We start from the raw sequence: 22,987 nt of genomic DNA on the forward strand, positions 1-22,987 counted from the left end.
ATATGAGCTGATAATGACCGCACAGTTTGTAGTTGCACTTCGTTTAAGTATATGATGTCTTCAACCTACGAGGGCTTGACCTTGGCCTGGTTGTTCTTTCCTCCGCCAGCAGAGCAGAGCAGAGCAGAGCAGAGCAGAGCAGAGCAGAGCTAGAGCAGAGCTAGAGCAGAGCTAGAGCAGAGCTAGAGCAGAGCTAGAGCAGAGCTAGAGCAGAGCTAGAGCAGAGCTAGAGCAGAGCTAGAGCAGAGCTAGAGCAGAGCTAGAGCAGAGCTAGAGCAGAGCTAGAGCAGAGCTAGAGCAGAGCTAGAGCAGAGCTAGAGCAGAGCTAGAGCAGAGCTAGAGCAGAGCTAGAGCAGAGCTAGAGCAGAGCTAGAGCAGAGCTAGAGCAGAGCTAGAGCAGAGCTAGAGCAGAGCTAGAGCAGAGCTAGAGCAGAGCTAGAGCAGAGCTAGAGCAGAGCTAGAGCAGAGCTAGAGCAGAGCTAGAGCAGAGCTAGAGCAGAGCTAGAGCAGAGCTAGAGCAGAGCTAGAGCAGAGCTAGAGCAGAGCTAGAGCAGAGCTAGAGCAGAGCTAGAGCAGAGCTAGAGCAGAGCTAGAGCAGAGCTAGAGCAGAGCTAGAGCAGAGCTAGAGCAGAGCTAGAGCAGAGCTAGAGCAGAGCTAGAGCAGAGCTAGAGCAGAGCTAGAGCAGAGCTAGAGCAGAGCTAGAGCAGAGCTAGAGCAGAGCTAGAGCAGAGCTAGAGCAGAGCTAGAGCAGAGCTAGAGCAGAGCTAGAGCAGAGCTAGAGCAGAGCTAGAGCAGAGCTAGAGCAGAGCTAGAGCAGAGCTAGAGCAGAGCTAGAGCAGAGCTAGAGCAAAGCTAGAGCAGAGCTAGAGCAGAGCTAGAGCAGAGCTAGAGCAGAGCTAGAGCAGAGCTAGAGCAGAGCTAGAGCAGAGCTAGAGCAGAGCTAGAGCAGAGCTAGAGCAGAGCTAGAGCAGAGCTAGAGCAGAGCTAGAGCAGAGCTAGAGCAGAGCTAGAGCAGAGCTAGAGCAGAGCTAGAGCAGAGCTAGAGCAGAGCTAGAGCAGAGCTAGAGCAGAGCTAGAGCAGAGCTAGAGCAGAGCTAGAGCAGAGCTAGAGCAGAGCTAGAGCAGAGCTAGAGCAGAGCTAGAGCAGAGCTAGAGCAGAGCTAGAGCAGAGCTAGAGCAGAGCTAGAGCAGAGCTAGAGCAGAGCTAGAGCAGAGCTAGAGCAGAGCTAGAGCAGAGCTAGAGCAGAGCTAGAGCAGAGCTAGAGCAGAGCTAGAGCAGAGCTAGAGCAGAGCTAGAGCAGAGCTAGAGCAGAGCTAGAGCAGAGCTAGAGCAGAGCTAGAGCAGAGCTAGAGCAGAGCTAGAGCAGAGCTAGAGCAGAGCTAGAGCAGAGCTAGAGCAGAGCTAGAGCAGAGCTAGAGCAGAGCTAGAGCAGAGCTAGAGCAGAGCTAGAGCAGAGCTAGAGCAGAGCTAGAGCAGAGCTAGAGCAGAGCTAGAGCAGAGCTAGAGCAGAGCTAGAGCAGAGCTAGAGCAGAGCTAGAGCAGAGCTAGAGCAGAGCTAGAGCAGAGCTAGAGCAGAGCTAGAGCAGAGCTAGAGCAGAGCTAGAGCAGAGCTAGAGCAGAGCTAGAGCAGAGCTAGAGCAGAGCTAGAGCAGAGCTAGAGCAGAGCTAGAGCAGAGCTAGAGCAGAGCTAGAGCAGAGCTAGAGCAGAGCTAGAGCAGAGCTAGAGCAGAGCTAGAGCAGAGCTAGAGCAGAGCTAGAGCAGAGCTAGAGCAGAGCTAGAGCAGAGCTAGAGCAGAGCTAGAGCAGAGCTAGAGCAGAGCTAGAGCAGAGCAGAGCAGAGCACATAGCTTTGCAATCAAAGGATACCATCTATCTGCACGAATCAGCAGTTCTCAATTTTTGCTCACAAAAAGAAAACACACAACGTGTTCAAGTTTTAAAAATTGATTTCATTTTCCTTCAATAATAATGTGCTTCATTTATTGTACATTTCAGTTTCTCCAGTTTCACCTTCCCATTGCGATAGTACGTCGTTATATTGTTCTAGTAAAGAGATTTCCTCCTCCATTTCTGCCTTTCTTATCGTATATAATTAAAATATTGAAATTTTCCTAACATTTTCTCCCTCTCGCGGTCTATCTCTTTCTCTCGGTCGGTAATGTTTGTATGTTGTTTCACAGCATCGTATCTCTAAAAATCATTTTTTTTCTAATTGATTAGACGCAAAAATAATACTTTCAATACCACATTTTCAAAGATATATATAAGTGTATGTGTTTGTTTGTGTGTCTGTTCATCATCATTTTAAGTTATAATAGCTAATACGGACAACCATCACTTTTAAGCATTAAAAACTGATCACGTTTGTGTTACAATTGTTCAATAGTTTTAATAATGTGTAGAAATATTTTCTGTCAACATGAGATTCTCAGCAGATCGCACCTCACAAATACTGCTATGGCTTTGTTATCATCAGATCAGATCAGATCAGTTATCGTCGAACGAATCGTCGGGGAAGCCTTCGGCTGTTTCGAAACCCCGCGAAGCCTACCATTAACTCTTGTTCCAGTCGAGGGTCGACTGGAAGCTGAGGACGCCATTGGTGGGCAGATTGTAGAGCTGATTCTTCAGGTACATCCCGTTGTAGGACTGATGATGATGGTGGTGGTGATGGTGATCGGCTGCGGCAGCCGCAGCCACCGAGTACGCAGCCGAGTGGTGCATGTTGGCTGCGGCCGCAACGGCTGCCGACGACGCCGAGTAGGCAAAGTGATTGTACAGGGACTTGTCGTCCGAGGTAGGTACGTGTGAGAAACCGCCGTTGTTGGAGAGTGCCACCGCGTCCATCAGGCTTGGTTCGTGCAGAGATCCGGAGGAAGTGAGGGTACTTCCGGAGCCACCACCACCACCACCGCCGGATGATCCTGGAGTTACCGAACCGCCGCCACCTCCGGAGCTACTGCTGGGGAAAAGTTTGAAGGACATCGGTGAATGAGTTTGCGGTTGATGGGACTGATGTGGAGACTTCATGGGATCGAGGTTCTGGAAGGCGGTCGGCTCCAAGGGGTACGTCTTGCTGAGATAGTTGCTGTTGGAGTCTTCAACACACATGTTGGAATCGTAGACGTGGGAAACCAGCGGGGAGGTCAGGTTCATGCAGGACGATACGCCGGATGGAGGCTGGGCGGTAGCTGCCGATACGGAAACAGCTACGGAGGATCCCTCGGAGGCAGCTTGCGATCGTTGCTTCTCTTCGCGGCGCCACTTGGCACGGCGGTTCGAGAACCAAACCTGGAATGAGGACACGTTAGAACACGGAGGTGAGGGGAAGGTCAACCACGACTTACTTGAATTCTCGCCTCAGGTAGATTCGTTTTGGAAGACAACCGTTCTCGGGAGAATACGTCCGGATAGTGCGTTCGTTCGAATTCCTTCTCCAGGTACTCGATCTGATCGACGGTGAAAGAGGTCCGATTGCGTTGTAGTTTGCGCTTGAGACTGAGCCGTTCCGAGTCCGAATCGAAGCCAACAGAGGAGGGCGGTGGTTGCGCCGAAGGTGGTTTAGTTCCCAATCCGAGACCTATGCCACTCCCGCTGCTTCCACCACCTCCTCCGCCTCCGCCACCACCACCGCCACCAACCGGAGAATCCAGATTCGTGAAACAATGCTTTACAAAGGGACTCTTGTTCTCCTCGGCTTGCGGTTTCATGTCTGCTGAAATGGAAGAAAGATCGTTGGAGGCGTCTTTTGCTTGGATTCCTACCTTACCATTATCTGCGTATTTGTAATGCACAAATGGCGAACCGTCGTTCAACGGCTTCGCGGACAAATAGCTCGAGTCATCGGATGAAGATTCTTGTGCGTGTGGCTTCTTGCTGAACTCCTTCTGGGCAGCCAGATTTCTCAGAACGCGATTGATGGATGAAACCTAGAAGTATACTCTTGAATAGACTTGTCTGAATGTTCGAGAAGTTCCAGATCTTACGCTTGGAATGTTCTCCGGAGTGCAGATGCGTTCGTTCAGCAGCTTGTCCCTGATCTCCCACGCGAAGATGTTCGGACAGTTCTGCTTGAACATCGAGATCCGGTTGACCACCTCCGGTGTGGCAACCCGTGGTTTCGAACCCCCAATCGCTCGCGGCCGAATACTTCCCGTTTCATAGTACCTGCAAATATCCACGGAACTGCTCCTAGTTCTTTGGGTATAACCGACGCGGATCGATCTCAACTCACCTTCCCAGTATTTTACTCACGCACCCATTGGAAACCTGCAAAATCCGCGATATGTCGCACGGTCGAGCTCCGGCATGGGCCAGCTCGACGATCCGTTGCCGAGTGGAGTCCGGCAGGGGTCTCCCGCCGACGAAGACGCCACCCAGCTGGTTGATGCCGCTGTGGCCTGGGGATGTTCAAGTTGTTAGTTACTCTAGGCAAACTCAGAGGAGTTCGTAAGATAATCAAAATCAATGAAATCAGTGAAACGAGCAAACTAAAGTTCGTCCAACGGGTTACCTTCGTTTTTGTAATCCATGCTAAACATCCACGAATTGGGGGCAGAATTTCAAAAAAGGAATAGAGAGAGAAAAGAGAGGCAAACTCTGTCAGGGTTAATCGTTCATCGGAAAACGCTTCCGTTTCAAACCAAACCAACTAAAGAATGAAGGCACTCCTGGATCAGAGCATTCCGACGAACGCCGAATCATCTCCCAATCGCTGGCGCTGCTGGGACGTCCAGTAGTCCCCGGCAGATGAATACTTACGCTGCACACGGTTCCGGCCATTATTGTTATCGGACCGGCTGCCACGTGTCTACGATTGTGAAGCATTCTAGGCAGCATTCAGCAACGCAACGCTGAGCAAACCTTGTAAATTTGTAACAAAGACACGAGAGCTAGAGAGAGGGGAAAGAGGAAAAAACGAAACAACCATCAAAGCATGCCATGTCTGCGGTGGACAGATGAGTTCTCCCTTTTCGGTGCGGGTGTTGCTGCGATGGGAGTTTGTCTCCCCCAAACCATCCGGATGACATGGCATGCTTGTTGCTGGCGAACGTTGCTCTGGTTGCTAAAGGATGATGACGAGGAGAAGGGTGCTCTAACATATTCGGCAAACATCTTTCATTTTCACACATTTTTTTCTGTTGCTTTGCTCGTTGCGGTGTGTGCGTATTCTAAGGGGAAATCATCTGTTCGATCGGAGTGGGGGAGTCGCTCATCAGCAATTCATGTAGTGGTTATAAATATGTATACACTTGATAGGAATCGCTGTTTAAGGATTGAATGATAATGGAGTGTGAAAATTACCATCATTTTATTGACAGTAATACACTACTTCAGAAGTAATAATTAATCATCTTAAAAAGGTAAGCTTCATTTAAATTAAATCCTTAGTTTTGTGAACATGTCGTTTTCTGCAGAATGGAACATTTGGTATTTCGAGCAACTTTGCTGAAAACGGCATTTCAAGACAAACAATTGAAAAGGTGTCAAAATTGCGTAAACAAACAAGTTTCTGTCGACTTAGGGCCTTCTGAAATCCACCCACGCATCTCACCACCATTAACAGAAAGCTTGATGTTTGCACTGTCTGTTAGTTGTGGCGCGGTGAGTGGGTGGAGCTCAGAAGGCCCTAAGTCGACAGAAACGTGTTTGTTTACGCAATGTTGATTAGGCCTTTTCATATGTTGGTCTTTATTTCACACGGGGTTCAATAATGGGACAACTTGGTTTTCAGTATGTACTAACCCTTTTGAACAGTGTTGGGAATACTCACTTGCGAAAAGTTATACTCACTTGGTTCTATCTCAGTCCAGAAACATGCAATCAAAAAATGATGTTTGAAGGACTCTTAGATTGTAGTTTAATCTAAAAGTTTGCCGAATAAAGTAAAGGTTGCAAACGCATATCAAAACCGTGGGAGAGCTGTGAGCACAAGGTGAGTATGAATTACACAAATTTCACTCATCTCGTACTCACAGCTCTCCCACAACTTTGGTATGCGTCTGCGATATTTACTTTATTCGGCAAACTTTTAGATTAAACTACAATCTAAAAGCCCTTCAAACATCATTTTTTGATAGCATGTTTCTGGACTGAGATAGAAGCAAGTGAGTATCACTGTTGCAAGTGAGTATTCTCAACACTAATTTTGATCCGGAGGGGTCATATACGGCCCTAACATAAAAACACGGCTGTATAAATTCATCCTGCTTCGGATACTATGCAATATCGATCAGGCTTCACAAGTAGAACTCAAAAATGAATATCCGACGCCATTTTGAAATCAAAGATGGCGGACCATATTCAATATGGCGGCCATGACATGGCAGTTTGATCTATAATATCATGCAATATGGGTATCTATCGATCGGGATTGATGAGTAGAAGCCAAAAATCGATATTTGACGCCATTTTGAAATCCAAGATGGCGGACCGTATCCAAGATGACGGCCACGGAATGAGAGTTTGAGCTATGATGCTATGCAAAATGGGTATCTATCGATCGGGCTTCATGAGTAGAACTCAAAAATTAATAACCGACACCATTTTAGAATTCATGATGGCGGACCATATCCAAGATGGCGACCACGGGATAATAGTTTGAGCTATGATACCATGCAATATGAGTATCTATCGATCGGGCTTGATATGTAGAAGTTAAAAATCGATATTTGACGCCATTTTGAAATCCAAGATGGCGGACCATATCCAAGATTGCGGCCACAGCATGGAAATTTGAGCTATGATACAATGCAATACGGGTATCTATTGATCGAGCTTTATGAGAAAAAGGGCAGAGGGTCATGATAGATGGTAGGATAGCGGGTAGTGTAAACGGTGGAGCAGATGGTCTGGTAGAGGGTTTGGGTAAAGGACAGATAAGAGAGATTGGAGTAGAAGGTTAGGGTAGAGGATACCCAAGTAACATTTTAAGTTTTGTTCGGCTCTACAAGAGATCTTCATAATCAATTTTATAAAACTTGCAATAAAACTGAATCATACATCAAAACCTCTTGATAACCTCTTTAAGAGTATCTTCCGGCTAAGTGGACCACTCTCGGAGAGGTTTTGCAAACCGCATTAAGAGTAGCAATAAACCCGTTTTGAAACCTAGTTGAAATTTTTCCCATTCTCGATTGTTGTTGTTTTTTTTTTCAACAAAAACTATGACAGTTTAAAATGCAGAGTAGCTTCTTTGATGGCACGTAAAGTTCAGGAGGATATATCATTCGTAAGCAGAAAGCGATTATTTCAAAGAAGTATTAGTAGTTATTGTGCTGGTAGGCTCATGCGCATTCGAATTTACCGTGAATTTTGGGGTTGCAGAATCATAAAATTAATGCGCTTCGAAAATAGCGAATATTATCATCTTGGAATGAAATAAATCAATTTGTGAATTTAGGTAAACTATCCCGAATCACAAGAAAACTCAGCAGAGAGAGTTTATTTATGTGAGCATGTTATGAAAATGGTCGCAAACTACCAATTCATTGCTAATTTAAGCAAAATTAACTATTTTTCATTCACGTAAGCTAATTCTTCAATATGGCGACGACCATAATCAGCGAAAATAAAACGAAAGCAAGTTTACTTTTATGATGACCGCAATAAACCTAGTTTCTGCTTTTCCACCAACAGATGTCCTTACTAATCGAACGGATCGCCATCTGTTGAGAGTTTTAACAGTTTTATTGCGGTAATAATGATTGCCAGAAGGTTTACATATCGGAATGTTTTGTTTACTCTTAAAATCTGTCTTTATGGATATCTCCAAGTATACTATAAAACATTTCATTAATGGTTTTCATAAAAGCAGTCATAAAACTGTGAGTTTTAATTATTGCTGTAATAAAACATCAATAAAAATCAAACAAAACCAATCAGCGATGGAATTGTTATTTGGGTAGCGCCGATGGTAGGGAAGAGGGCAGGATAGAGAGTAGGGTTGAGGGTATGAAAAACGGTTAGGGTAGAGAATAGGGTAGACGGTACGATTAACCACAATAAAGACTAGAGGGTACGGTAAAGGATTGGGCAGTGGTTATGGTAGAGAATAGGGTAGAGGGTAGGGTATATGGTAGGGTTGAAGGTTATGATAGAGCGTAGGATAGAGGGTTGGAATAGAGGGCAGAGAAGACAGTTAGGTAGAGGCTAGAGAGAGGGGTGAAGAATTGAGATGAGATTAGATGAGCTGAGGTTTTTTTTTATCTGTATTAACGAGATTTTTAGCCCTAGGCTAGTTCATCTCGGGACCCACACTTTACTTCCCTTCCGAAGGAAGAACTCACATTTTGCGAGTTTGTCGGGAGTGGGATTCGATCCCAGGTCCTCGGCGTGATAGTCAAGTGTCTAACCATCACACCAGGTCCACTCCAGGTTTTTCTTTTCAGGACAGCTTCAGGAATTCTTTCCAGGATTTCTTCGGGCGTTCCTTTCCAGAATCTTCCCAGGTTTATTGCCGGGATTCCTTCAGAAATTGCTTCCGAGATTGCTGTACGGATTGCTCCGGAGTTCTCTTCAGGGGTTTTTGCAGGGGTTTCTGTGACAAATCCTGAAAGGATTCTTTTAGTTAATCTTTTCGGCATTCCTTCAAGAATTTGTGTTGGAATTCCTTTAGAGATTCCTTCCCGAATTCCTGCTGTGACTCTTTAAGGTATTCCTCCCGAAAAAAATATGAAAATACATAGATTTCTTTCGAGTTTTTTTTTCAGGCAATCCTTGATAATAGTAACGTCTTCTATGCTTCTTACAGCAATACCTGCTCAGCTTCCGACCGGAATGATCATATTCTCTCTAAGGATTCCATCAGGTATTATTTACTGGAATCCTTCAGGAAAAACTTCGGAGATTTCTGCCACCATTCATTCATGGATTTCTGCTGCAATTACTTCACAAACTAATTTTAGTATGCTTTCAAAGTGTTCTGTCGAAACATACGCAGAGAATCCTAATGGAATTCTTTCTACAAGCCGGGATCCTCGCTCGGGATTTATACAAAAATTCCTCCCGGAATTCTTTCTGTAATTATTTCAGGGATTCCTATCAAGCTTTCAGCTGAGATTCCCTCAGAATTCTACCAGATATGCCTCTCAGAATTCCATCAGTAAATCCTCCCGGGATTCCTTCAGGGTTTTCTACCGGAAATGTTCTTCCCTCCAGCGTTATGTTTTTCAAACTTTTGTACGTAATTCTAAATTGCAATTGGTAGATCGAATAAAATAGAATTTTTGGGTGGTGTATCATTTTTCATGTAGGCGAAAAAAAAACATTATCTTTTCGATGTAACTTTTTATAGTGTCCAAAATAACACCATAGAATCCACATATTGGTTACGAATAAAAAATCATGGAGTAGTACAAACATAAGTAGAGAAGCCGTGTAGAGTATATCTGGTTGAAATTTTATATCAAAACATGGAATGATGATGAATCTAGGCGTGTTAATGGGATACCTGTAAATACGAGACACTGAAGACGACTTTAAGTTGAGGTCGAATTACGAATCTGTCAAAGGATACAAATTAAAAGAAACAGTACTTAACACGATTTTCTTTTTAAAACATGCAACATTTCTGAAAAGTTTACGTATGGTGAGTACGTAAAGAGAGTTTGTAGAGTTCTGAAGGAAAAACTTAATTAATTTATTTGACATCATTATCTGTGTAAAATTTTACTTCTACAGTATTTTAACGTTTGGTTATGCTACACATAGTGAGCACTCTTTATTTGATTTGTTTAGAAAAAATGAGAAGTGTTGAACACTGCAGTTGAAACTACATGAAATTAAAAGGACCATGCATTGCATACTTTTAGGCGTTTAACGGGTTATATTTCTGCCCCACTTTATAAGTCCCTTTTCTATTCTTTTTGAGTGGTTATCATCTCTCTCACTTGTTTAGAGCTGTATTGTATCTGTATGAATCAGAATATAACGATAGCGTAAAAGTTGTGCTAAAATAGAACTCGCGAAAATTATCAGATATTGAGGACCTACAATGAAAATTTTTTTTTGAAACTACACCATAGACTTCCATTTTTTTCGTCAAATCATACTTATTGTATTGAAACTTGACCTTTGATAAAAAAATTATTTAAAGATTTAAATTGTGAGACACCTTAGGCGTTCACGGGTTAACTTTAGGAAAAAAGTCTGTGATAAAGAAAAATCCAGTCTCTCAAATAAAGATGAATCAACCAATCAAAGAAAAATCCAGAAAAAAATAAAAGGTTTTATCAAAATTATTGTACATTACATTTTCTTTAAAAATGTTTAACTAGATTTCCTAAGTACACTCTTGGCAAAATCGTAAGAATGCCATCAGTAAGTTTTACCTAGTTCAAGTTTTTGGAAGTATTGCCAGGGGATTGATTCCCTTGAGGATAATATTATTAAAATTCTGAAGTTTTGGCGGAATTCTGAAAACAACTTTTGGCAACTTGACATGGAACATACATTTGCGTTTTCGGAAAATCACAAAAATGTCCAAAACTTTTTTTTATTTAATTTGACAAAATTTTCACAATTTCCCAAAAAACTCTTCTAGTTTAGAACTCCGGGACATGGGTACCTGGTCCACCTGGTTCCTCATCGTCTAGGGGTACCAAAATTGACAAATTCCTTCAGCAGGCTAAGAACTAACTGAAAATGGCAACTTTGCATCGAAATTCGTTCGCTAGGTGGTGCCAGTATCTCAGAACCGCGACGAGATAGAAGCATGCCGTTTTTATGAAAATTTCTCTGTAGGTCATCGGTGACTTTAGATCAAGATTCTTCCGCTAGGTTGCGTGGTGCCTGTAGCAAAAATATTCAAACTCCTTTATCTCACAATCCTGATGAGATAGAATGATGCCGTCTTCGGCAAAGTTTTTCAGCATGTTAAAAAGTATTTGACAAATGGGTCTTTGGTTCAGGATTCATCCACTAGGTGGTGTCTCGTATAAAAAAATCAAACACGTATGCCTCGGAACTCTGATGAATAATGCCGTTTTAAGCGAAGTTGTTCAGCAGCTATAGAGCTATCTGGTGACCGTGACCAGTGTCAAAAAAGGGTTTACCCAGGAATGCTGATATAGATGGCATTTGAAAGAGCCACATTCAAGTTTTAGAATATTTTAGGGTGCTTCAAAGGCTTACAGGTAGATTTCGGAATGGTTTATTTTTTTCCTTTCAGAGGGATTCTGTGTGCTCCAGGGTCATACCTAAAATTCCTCTGAAACCTTCCTGTATTGTCCTATAGACCTCCTTAAACTTTTTGAAAACACCTAAGCCCCCTGGAACGTCTCTGAAATCTTTTTTTTGAAACTCTGTGACATCTACCCGGCAACCATTTTAATTTCTTCTTGAGATGTTTACTGCTTTCCCCTTATTTGTCCATTTATCCTTCCCTCCCTAAGATCAGCCTGAGATCTCCTTTTTTCTTACTACTCTGGAATCAAAGAGAATCGAAGAGTAATTCTTGAAGTAATCAAAGGAGGATTTTAGCATAGCATAGCATAGTCGGCCGTACATATCCTAGTGTGGCTGACAAACCTTTCATTGAGCGACCTCTTTGACACCTGGCCAGATCCTTACAATCAACGGGGTTGGGGAGGAAATTTTGATTAGATATCTACTTTAGATGATGTCCAACAACTTGGTCCACCTTCATAGATATCTGGAGTTGGATTGTGGATGAGGAATCATTGGGCGCTTTCCTCACGGAAAAGCGTGTGAATGTCTTGATATTGTGGTGTATATTACAATATTTTTTTTTCATTTACATGATAGTACCTTGTAATGAAACATGGAATTTTCTCACTAAATATTCAACCGTGGAATCCATGCTGTCTTGGTCTTGGAGTATGCCCAAGCTCAGAAATTTGTTCACCTTTCAGCACGAACTCTACTTGTATTTCAGCTTTAAATATTTTGAAAAACAACTACTGATTACTGAACTAACATTTCAAGATATTGGACATCAGCAAAAATAAAAAGTGAAATCCTAGGAATTTTTTCTTAAGAAATTCCTGGAAGAATACCTGGGAAACCCGTTATGGTAATCCTGAAATAATCTTTGAGATATTTAAATGTAGAATAATACCTGGAGCCATCCCTTAATAAAACATCCAGACGATTTACTGAAGGAATTTCTGAAAAAATCCGTAGATGTTTTTCGGAAACAATCCTCGGAAAAAATATCAGGAGAAAGAAATTTACCAATGTAAATATTCCTATTTTCAAAAACCCCTGTGAAAATTACAAGGAAACATTGGAACATTAGAAAATTATCAGAATATACTTCTAAATGAACCCGTGGAAAAGTTATTGGGCACATCCTTGGTAGAAATTATGAAGGAATATCAGTGAAAGATACACAGAATATCCGAAAGTACTCCTGAGTGAAGCTCTGTATGAACATCCGCTGAAATTTGTAACTAACGAGGGTCTCAGAAGGTACTAATGAGACTCTGTATTAAGATCTCACATATCTAGCCCTCCTAGAATGTTGAGCTAGGCGCACCAAAATGGCGTAGTGCACGCTCAGCGAGCCTGTCTGGGTCGTATTGACCACAACATCCTACTAGAGCCAGGGTCGGTACGCTTATCCTAGCTGATTTCACGGATTCAGTGAAACACTTTTCACATTCCTGTTTGTTCTTCCAAAGTTTGTGCACTTTTCTTCTATATTCTAGCTGTCTACCATCAGCCTGCTCTACTCACTTTCTTATTGTAATCTGACCTTCTTTCTTCGGCGCCCCTTTCTCTTGCTGCCATCATCCACAGATTCTCTCTTTCCTCGCCCTTCTCCTTTTTTCATGTTACTTGCGACCATTACCGCCGAATCGTACCGGGATGTCTGCGACCGCTGGAGAACGGACCTCAGGTTGGTCCTCGGCATGGATCTTCATTTGCTCAAGTCTTCACCGGATGTCTTCACGGCGCAGGTTGACCCACTTTGGGGTTGGAGTGCATCTTGGTATCGAAGCTTCGTCTTGGACCTCCGATTTGAGGGAACCAGGGTTTAACGGTAAAATCTCGGAATTGTGGCGTTCTACCGAATGATCATGGTAGGACCTTGGGGTTCTGTGTCCACAAAATAACACTCTCACTTTTACACCTGTCACTAGTGAGCAGAGATGCCAGATTATTTTATCAAAAATCTGTATCAATACAGATTTTTCTGTATCGCCGTAATTTGAGGCTATACCAGATACCGAGAGTTCTATATTCAATAGAAACTAAAAAAAAAATACTGTATTTTGACGGTTTTTATCTTTTACTGGTATTTATTTTTCTGAAACATGTGTGATAATGCACAAATTTTTATAAATTCTTCAAAGTTTAAGTAGCAATTTATAAAGTTTTCATATTTTTTTTGAAAATAACTCCAAATTTTATACTTTTTGGAGAAATCTGTATCACATTTTAAAAATCTGTATTTTTTTTGTACTCTGTATCTTGTCTGTATAAAAGGTCAAAAATATATATAATACAGAAAAATCAGTATATCTGGCATCTCTGCTAGTGAGACAACATGGGCAAATAGTCGTTCTCAGATTCAAGATCAAACCAGGATCTACATTTCAGCAATGGCCTCTTTTCACTGCAATTCGGTACCATTCCGATGGTCACATACAGAGTCATCTGGTTAAGAATATTTCAGGATGATGGTAGCTGCTATTTATGGCTGCGTCTTATTCGGATGACCAGCAAACACAAAGAGTGGAAACAAACAACACAAACACTTCCCTGAATTTAACACAGTCAAACAGACGAAAGCTACACTAAACCGCTGAGGAGGTACTACTAATCGTTTCAAATTCCTGTTGGAAGCACTGAAAGGAATCATGAAAGCATTTTTGGAGGAGTTTCTGAAAAAAAAATCCTGAAAACATTCCTTCGGAAATTTCCAACTGAAGAACTTTTAAAAGGAATTCCTGGAAGTATCCTTGATGAATTTCCGAAAGAATCTTAAGAACGAATTCCTAAGGAAACCCTTGGGAGACTTTTCAAAATAAGTCTTTGATGATTTTTGGAAACTATTCTCTATAATAAATATCCGAAGGGCTCTCTGACAGTATCACTAGAAGAACCCTTGAAAAGATATTTGCAGAAATTTAAAAAAAAAAATTTTTAAAAAAAATTTTTAAAAAAGCATTGGAAAGTTTATCGAGGAATTTCTGATGAAATCGGTGAAAGATTCTGGAAGAATCTTAAAGAATCCTTTGAGGGATTCCAATGAAATTCATACGATGGAAAGTTTTTTTTTTGGAAAATTATCAAAAAAAAAACCTGAAGAGTTAAGATGGAATTTCTAGTAGATTTTACATACTTAGCAATCAATGGAAAAGAATTTTGGAAATTAATTGAAGGTTTTCTTACGAAATGCTGGCAGGACTTTCTGGAGGAATGAATTTCTGGAACAAATTCTGCTACAAAAATCTCTTAAGGCTCAAATTAGAATCGCATATTATCCAAAACTGAAAAAGCACTTTTCTCCAGAATGACGAAAAAGCGAACAAAACCAGCGTGTCCGATTGTCATAATTCACTAAATAAACAATCGGACATTCTTATTTTATCAGATTGGTGAATCATTTTGGGAATAAGTGCTATTTCAGTTCTGGAGCATTTGCCATTCTCATTTGAGCCTTAAGAATCCCTGGATCGCTGACGGATTTTTTTAAAGAATCACTGGAAGAAATACTTGAAGCGATTAAATTCGGAGAGCAATTCGGAATCCAAGTAGATTTTTTTTCAAGAAATCAATGTTTGAGGAATAGCTGGAGAAAGCCTGAGTACAATCTGTGAAGAAAATTTCCGAATGAATCCTTGCAAGATTTCTCTTAAAAGCATCCCTGAAGAAATTTCTTAGAAACTTCATTTCTGGGAGAACACCTGAGAAAGTTTCGATGAAATTTCTTTCAAAATTTGAAAGATTTGCTGTACATTAGCGGGAGAATGTTTGAAAGAATTTTCGAAGGATTATATTAAACAGTCGCTGGGAAATGTCTGAAAAGGTTCTGGTCAAGGAATTTTTGAATAAATTACCGAATTTGCCAAAAGACGGTTATTTTCGGAAATTTCAGGAAAATTCTCAAGAGATTCTTCTGGAAGTTCCACCAGGGGCCTTTCATAGCTTTCATACATTCTGCAAAAAAAAATCATCCAGAAGTATCTCCAGGAGCTCTTCCTGGTTTGATTCCAAATCATTCTCCATGAATCCGTTCTGAAATTTATAAAGCGAATTATTCAGGAATTCCTCCAGTACCTTTGTCTGCTATTTCTGAACGAATTCCTGACGAATATTTTTCAAGAATTCTTCAGGAAACTTTTTCGAGATTTAATTCAAAATTTCTTCAAAGATGTGCTCTAGAAATCCTTTCTGGAATTTTGACAGGAACTTCTCTATATTTTTTTCATAAATTTCACCAAAAATTACTCATAAAATTCTTCTATGAAATCCTCCAAAGCCATATCAGAAGTTCCTCCAGGTATTCCCTCAGGAACTCTTTCTCAACAATTATCTCTGGTATTGTTTCAATGAAATTGAATCTCATCAAGAAATTTAAAAACAATCATTTGAAATTCCTTCAGGTAAACCTTGAAAAAGTACTTCAATCTTTTTTATATAATTTCATAAAACACTTTTGTAAATATCTATGGAGAAATATCTCAAAGAATAACTGGAGGAATTTATGAAGGAATCGCAGAAGGAATTCCAAAAAGAAACCTTCTAGAGATATTACTTTGGTAAAACAGGACGAAACTTTCCAAGAGATTCCTGATGTACCCTAGGAAGAACTTCCGAAGGAATCGCTGAAAATTCTGAAAACTGAAAAAAATCCGTGGAATTTTTTTTAAAGTAATCTCTTACTGATATTCATGAAAAATTCTTAAACTACTGGAGGAGTCTTAGTGATATTTTTGAAAAACTCCTGAGTAAATTTTGGATAGAATCCATGGAGAAATATCTCAAAGAATAACTGGAGGAATTTATGAAGGAATCGCAGAAGGAATTCCAAAAAGAAACCTTCTAGAGATATTACTTTGGTAAAACAGGACGAAACTTTCCAAGAGATTCCTGATGTACCCTAGGAAGAACTTCCGAAGGAATCGCTGAAAATTCTGAAAACTGAAAAAAATCCGTGGAATTTTTTTTAAAGTAATCTCTTACTGATATTCATGAAAAATTCTTAAACTACTGGAGGAGTCTTAGTGATATTTTTGAAAAACTCCTGAGTAAATTTTGGATAGAATCCATGGAGGAATTTCTGAATGAATCCTTTGATAAATTGTCTATTTTTTTTCTTACAGAAATCCCTGGAGATATTTTTAAATGAATCCCTGGATAATTATGTAAAAGAATCCTAAGGAATTTTCAAAAGGAATTCTAGAAACAGTTACTTGAAAAAATCTGGAAACTCTCTCTCAGAAACCCTTGATGGGATTCCTGTAAGGATTTATTAATAAATGTTTAGAAAAATTCCCAAAGAAATCTCTTACCAATATTCATGCAAAATTTTTTGAAAGAATTCCTGGAGGAACTCATGAACATATTTTCAATGGAATCTTTGAAAGAATGTCTGCAGAAACACTTTAACTTCTGTAAAGGTTCCTAGAAAAAGCTCATGAGAACTTCAAAAAAAATTTACGTAAAATTTTCTAAGAATTGTTTCTTAAGAAATTTCTCAATTTCTTAAGGAATCCAAGTTAAAATGACTTTTCAAAAATCCGGGAGAAATTTCTGGGGAAAGGGGGTTCATAAAGGAATCTCTATACGAATTTCTACAGAAATCATTAAAAGAATACCTACTGGAGGAACATATGTCGTCAAAAAATATTTCTGAAGGCATATTTAGATTTTTTTTTAAGAAATCCTTAAAACAAATCTGAGAGAATTCTGGACTCTTCATTTTTTTAAAGTAAACGCAGTTAGAATATCTGGAATCCGTGGATGGTTTTATGAAAGAATCCTCGGAAAAAATCTCAAATAATCCAGAGAAAATTTCTTAAGCATGGAAGGTTTTAAGAAGAATTCTTGGAGAAATTTCTGGAGGGTCCTCCATAGGAATTTCTGAAGAAAATGTCATGGAATATATGCCTCCGTTCGTAAATTTCCATAAAAATCTTCCAAGTGATATACCAAAAATATGTACGGGAATATGTTTGTAAACCTCATGAGAATACCGCCAAGAAATTCGTTGCGTTCCGTTGAGGAATACAAAAAAGACTCGCTTAGTACTTACAAAAGAATATTTGAAAGTAATAATATCAAAGTATTGCCGTCATTAAAATAAATCATAAAAAATAATACAAAAAATTCACTAAAAGAACTCCAGAAAAATACGTCTAATATGCACAAACAATATACAAACTGTCCTAAATAAAGAAGAATCGCTGAAGGAATTTCTGAAAAATTGGATTTTTTTCTCAAAACTTCAGGAAGAATTCCTGATTTTTGTTGCGATTTATGCATGATTTTCTTAAAAAATCCTTGAGAGACTCCTGAAGGAATTCCCTCAAGTCAAAAGTGGTTTGGAGACTGGAAAAGATTGATAATCCCTGCGTAAATGTTTATTCTGAATTAATTCCATAATACTTAGAGTATTCTAATTCACCCTCTTCAAAGTTTGTTCGATTTCATGTAAACACAACACAAAAATCTGTTTCTGATTGAAGCTGGCAGTTGCACTTTTATCTCTCAAATCTCCACCAAACCAACACAACCCAAGTCGATGTCAGTAACACAGCAAGCGACGAACTTCCCCATCATAATATGTACATAATATCGTCCTTTAATGAGTCACCTCTTTAGCAGAGTCAAAAGAACAACTTCCGAACAATAAGCACAACGTCGACGTCGACGGTAGGGCAGCATCCACACTTTTCATACACACGTCCTGTATCAATTAGGGTAAGTGCCGATTTCCTCGGCCTTCTTCGATGACGATGAATCCAGGAAAAGCATGCACGCGCTCATTCGCACTTCGCCGCCACCGCGCGCCGCCTACTACGCATGTGCACCATTTGAATTCCATTAGGAAGCTGTTTGTTTCACATTGACGACGATAGGAGGATAGAAGTATACCTTGCCGTCGAACACTTGCACTGAATTTCGGAAATTTAGAGATTACCTCTGACGGCTATTTTTGCGATCACTCCGTCGTGTCTAATGGCTTGGATATAATGGGCTGTGGTGGTGGTGGCGGCGAACAGGCAAACCGCAGAAACCGAAGGAATTTCTGTACCGTCTTTGTGAACGGCGACGACGACGTTGGTGTAATTTGATATCCTTTCTTGAGGTGAACCTTCTCGTACGAAATATGCTAATGTGTAACAATGGTGTCGGAGAAACGGTCATCTCCTCCATGTTTGTCAATTTTAAGAATTTTCTGAACTTTAAATCACTTGCAGAACTGAGATTCTTCAAAAAAGTAAAATTCCATCATCATTACAAAGCACTGAATCGCAGCAATCGCCAAACACCAAGGCAACGGCGTAGGTCTACATTCGTCCATGTCTGCTCTCGCCTGCTTTTGCCTGTTCGCTTGCCTGCCAGTCCGAATTATCGAATGCAAATCGGACGTGAAAATCAGTCATGCGGAAAAGGAATCTTTCGGAGCGTTTTCGACCCCGCGGCCGATCGGAACCGGGAAAACTGCATCGAAACGAGGTTCCCCGGCCGGTCCCCGTTCCGAACGGGTCCGGTTAACCGCCAAAAAGATCGCTGTACGCGGTTCTACGCACTGTTGTTTACCTTGCGTGTATCAGAGCCATTAGCAGTAGGTTGCACCACAATTTCACTACTAGCACTAGCACCAGCAGGGGTGGTGACTGAAATGCGCAGGGCTGTGTTGGATGGTGGTTTGGCGATACGAAAGTGAGACCGGAGCGGTGGGATTGGACGCAGTGAATCGAAGTAGGCGGTGTAAAGTGAGATGCTGTGAACTCACAGACTAAGATCCAGTGAGATGAATGAAGGGGCAAACAATTTTTAACTTTTGATTCATCATAATTTTTAACTGTATTTTAGTCAGTATTTATTATACGAACATTTAATTATATTATGTTCAATGGATTTTCACTTTAAAATTGTAATATAGGGTAAAAGCACTAGTCCTCGTAACTGATCTAGTCTTTGATTCCTTCATCCAAATTTCATTTTTTTTTGTATATAGTGGCAAAGATTAGAGCAGAATTCTTGGGGCGAAGTTTGGTGCTTTTACCCTTTACAACAAAATACCTGGAACATTGAACAACACATGCTCGCATTTTTGTATTGCAAAAGCTTTTATACCAAGATCTAGATCATGTGCATTAACCTGTAATTCCTGGGGGCGACTCTAGTTTTCCGAAGCCTAAATATTAAAAAACGAATAAAACCCGCAAAAGTTTTGTCGCCTTTTCAGTGGTTGTGAAACTTGTGTCGTCCCCCTGTGTAATTCTATCACGGTAAAAGGTCTTTCAAACATGATTTGTTTAGCTCACAAGAAATTTTTCGACTTTTTTCTGCGCAGCCACAACTATTGCAAAATTCCAGTTCTACAAGAATCCTTGGAAAAACTACAAATGTATTTTCTGACGAAAAACAAGAAACGCATTTAGCTCTGCTAGTTTTCCATCCTACCCGAGCAGAGGAAAATATCAAAATAATAACAACGGAATCACAAAACCTGTTTTTATATCTCGGTTTGTTATTATCAACTTATTAAGCCATCACCGTTTCATAACATGTTCTGTTGGGCAATCTTATTTTGTTATGATCGTGCTCTTGGTATATTTTCATTAAATTACATTTCAATAACATGTTTTGTTATAGCACAAGTTCAGTTATTATTGTGCCATTGAGACTACAAATATTTGATCATTAATATTACAACATAACTAGCTTTGCAATCAAAACTACACCATTCGAGATTTTCGTTGTTCCCAGCATTCAAAGAGGAACTGTAAGAGAAAATATTATTTTGTCATCAGTTCCTCTTCTTTCTGACATTACGTTTTAACTGTGACAGAGCCAACTTATCAGCCTTTTGTTTTATAAGCACTTTGAAAAGTGTACCTGTTTTTTTTGTCCCAGTTTCAGTTAGGTATGAATACGAATATAGAGAGTGTAAAAGAATGTAAGCCATTTTATGAAACATTTTGCATCAACTGGTGGAATTTAAGGACGAACAACACATTTTCGAGAAAAATGTAAAAAAATAAGTCATCAAGAATAGGAACAATATTGATTATTTCTAAACATTTTATTTTTATTGATTTCACTGCATCGAGCCCACTTAGATTCACTTGAATAAATGTGTCACAATGAGGTAATAATGTAAATTAATCTTATAAACAATGATGCTAATAAAGGGCTTCAAAACGTCGGTATTTCATCTTAAGTTGTTTGGAAAATAAACGAAAACTATTGTTTCTCTCTGTTTTCGATAATAAATTGCTTGCGACAACAATAGTGTCCCAATTATGAATGAAACATTTAACAATAGATCCTATTGTTGCGTATCCCATTGAATTCATATGGGACTTTGGAGGAGTTCCTATCCGCAACAGAAAAAAAAGCAAATTTTGTTTTCGGATTGTTATCAATAACTTATTCATATCAAAATTTGTTATTAAAATATTTTAAAAATTCGCTGTTATTAAGTTGTTATTGAAACTAACAAAACATGTTATTAAACAGATCTTCCAGGAACATTTTTTTGTTATATTTTTTGTTATTTTTCCGCTTATGACAGACAAGTTTATAACAGGATATGTTATGTAAATAACATGAAAATAACTCTTTCCGTTACTCAGTTATTTTTCCAAAATAACATATTTCATTATGCTGTTGCTATTCCCTTCTGCTCGGGTAATGCCTGGTTCAGAGTGTCCTGAGAATTTCCCTAGCAAGTATTTCCGAGAATCCAATGCAATGATGTGTTAATGCCTGGTTTACATGGTGAAAGTGACTTGATTTACGCCCTTGGAACCAGCTTTTCAGTCAGGGGGGAGGGAGGTTTAGAATTTATTGGTATCTACAAAACTTTCGTAAAAAATCGCAGCTGAACTCTTTTGGAAATTACAAACTCTTTCTAGAACTAACCCAGAAATTCCTTCATGATTTCCTTCAACATGTTTGTCGGTAGAACATAATGGAAGATTTTTTTTGGAACCTAATATTCTCCATAACTAACTGGAGTTCTTTAAGTGAATAATCATCCAGTTTGTCTATGCTTATTAGTAAACTTGAAATGACCTGGATATCTATTCCTCTAAGAATAAGCCTTTAGTTGTATTAGTATATCCTTGCTGTAATTGCCCAAAAGGAAGTTTTATATGCTCATATACTGCAAATGCTCATCTCAGCGCATAATCCTCTAGAAATATTAATGGACGTAATCCTGGAAGCATCTTTGGAAGAAATTTTGAAAGTATTCTCATAAAAGCCTTGAAACTATTACTGGAGGAAACCCTCGAGCTGTCCCTTTAAGAATTTTTGAAGGGAATCCCTGGAGAAAATCTTGAAGAATTTATTGGACGTATTTCCGGAGAACTCTCAAATACCGGAACTCTTGGAAGAATCCTTGAATTCACCAGAAGAAATTCCTGGACACATAGCTGTAATGTATTTGCAAAGAAATGTCTGGAGGTATTGATTCGTGGTGCATTTTCTAGAAATCTCTGGGAGAAGTGAAGGCGTCTTCTCTGGGTGAATTCCTGAAGGATGTCCTGGAAAAATGTCTGAAAGCGCTTCTAGCATGTAAGTACTTATATAGATATATATTCCTGAAAAATTCGCAGCACTTATTTCTAAAGACATTCCTTTGCAGAAGTTGCAGAGGGTATTCTTGAAGGAATTCATGGATGGATTCCTGCATAAACATGTGGTTGAACTCTTTAAAGATTTCTCAGAGACAATTGTGAAAGAATTCCTGGATGATTTCTTGGAAAATTTTCTGGCTCCTATATTTCTTTTAAATTATCATAAGAATTTCAACACAAACCGCTGAAGGAATTCCTCCAGAAATCCTTCAAGTAATTGAAAAAATCTTCAGATAATCCTCGCAAAATTCTGCGGTGAATCCCTGGAAGAATTTTTGGAGGAATTTAGTACGTCTTTAGCGTGACAATGACAATTTTCGACTACCTCCCCCCTTCTTACGGGTTTTCCCTATACTTAATACATTACTTGTTACACTTTTAAAAACCCCCAACCCCCTCCCCCCTCAAAGCGTGACGTACTTTATGGATGCCCCCTAGTATACTTAGAGGAATCGCTGGATGAATTCCTAGAGGAATCCTTAGAGCAATTATGGGAGGAAACCCTGAAGAAATTTCTAAAGAAATCTTATGAGGAATTCTTGCAGGGATTCCTAGACAAATTTCTGGAGAAATCCTTGGAAGAATTCCTGGTGAAATCCCTAAAGCATTTCTTAGAGGAATCTCTAGACAAACATCTGGAGGATCTTCTGGAGGTATCCCTTGAGAAATTCCTGGACGAATGCCCGGAACAATCCTTGGATCAATTCATAGATTAACTCCTGATGGAATCTCTAGAGGAATTCTAGGATAATTCTGTGGAAAGATTCCCGGAGCAACCCCTAGATTTCCTACACTGCAAAATTATTTTGCTGATATTCAGCTATCTTTCCACGATTTTTCCAGGATTGCTGAAACCCTGGAACCCTGGAATAAAAAACCCTGGCTGGGATGAATACCTGAAGGATTCCTGAGAGGAATTCTGGAAGGAATCCCTGGAGAAGTTTTTGAAGAAACCTCTTGAGGAATTCCTGAAGGAATCCTTAGAGAAATATCTGGAGAAATTCTTGGAAGAATCCCTGGGGGAATTATTGGGAAAATCCCTTGATGAACTTCTGAATTCTTGGGGAAATCCCGTGGAACTATCAATGGAGGATTTCTTGGATTAATTCCTGGAGAAATTCCTGAAGAAATACCTTGGGTTGTTCTTAGTGGAATCCCAGGAGAAGCCCCTGGAGAAGTACCTCGATGAAATTC

The 22,987-nt window shown here is 39.9% G+C and overlaps 1 protein-coding gene across 7 annotated transcripts; it reads right to left on the bottom strand.

The window, feature by feature from the left end:
• Nucleotides 1–1,930: 1,930 nt before the first annotated feature.
• LOC109424988 (paired box protein Pax-6-like) lies at nt 1,931–18,844 on the bottom strand. Of its 7 annotated transcripts, none has more exons than XM_019700183.3 (7): nt 18,741–18,844; nt 4,516–4,535; nt 4,237–4,402; nt 3,989–4,169; nt 3,772–3,931; nt 3,350–3,714; nt 1,931–3,293 (listed from the first exon to the last, which is right to left on the bottom strand). In XM_019700183.3, exons 1-7 carry the CDS (start codon nt 18,758–18,760, stop codon nt 2,556–2,558), a joined length of 1,650 nt encoding a protein of 549 aa, XP_019555728.3. In that variant the 5' UTR covers nt 18,761–18,844; the 3' UTR covers nt 1,931–2,555. The 7 variants fall into 7 exon arrangements, with proteins under 7 accessions (XP_019555728.3, XP_029711080.2, XP_029711079.2 ...); XM_029855220.2 differs by having other exon boundaries at nt 3,350–3,717; XM_029855219.2 differs by having other exon boundaries at nt 3,989–4,187.
• Nucleotides 18,845–22,987: the final 4,143 nt, after the last annotated feature.

Source organism: Aedes albopictus, unplaced genomic scaffold (genome assembly GCF_035046485.1).
Source record: "Aedes albopictus strain Foshan unplaced genomic scaffold, AalbF5 HiC_scaffold_34, whole genome shotgun sequence".
NCBI classification, from domain to species: domain Eukaryota; kingdom Metazoa; phylum Arthropoda; class Insecta; order Diptera; family Culicidae; genus Aedes; species Aedes albopictus.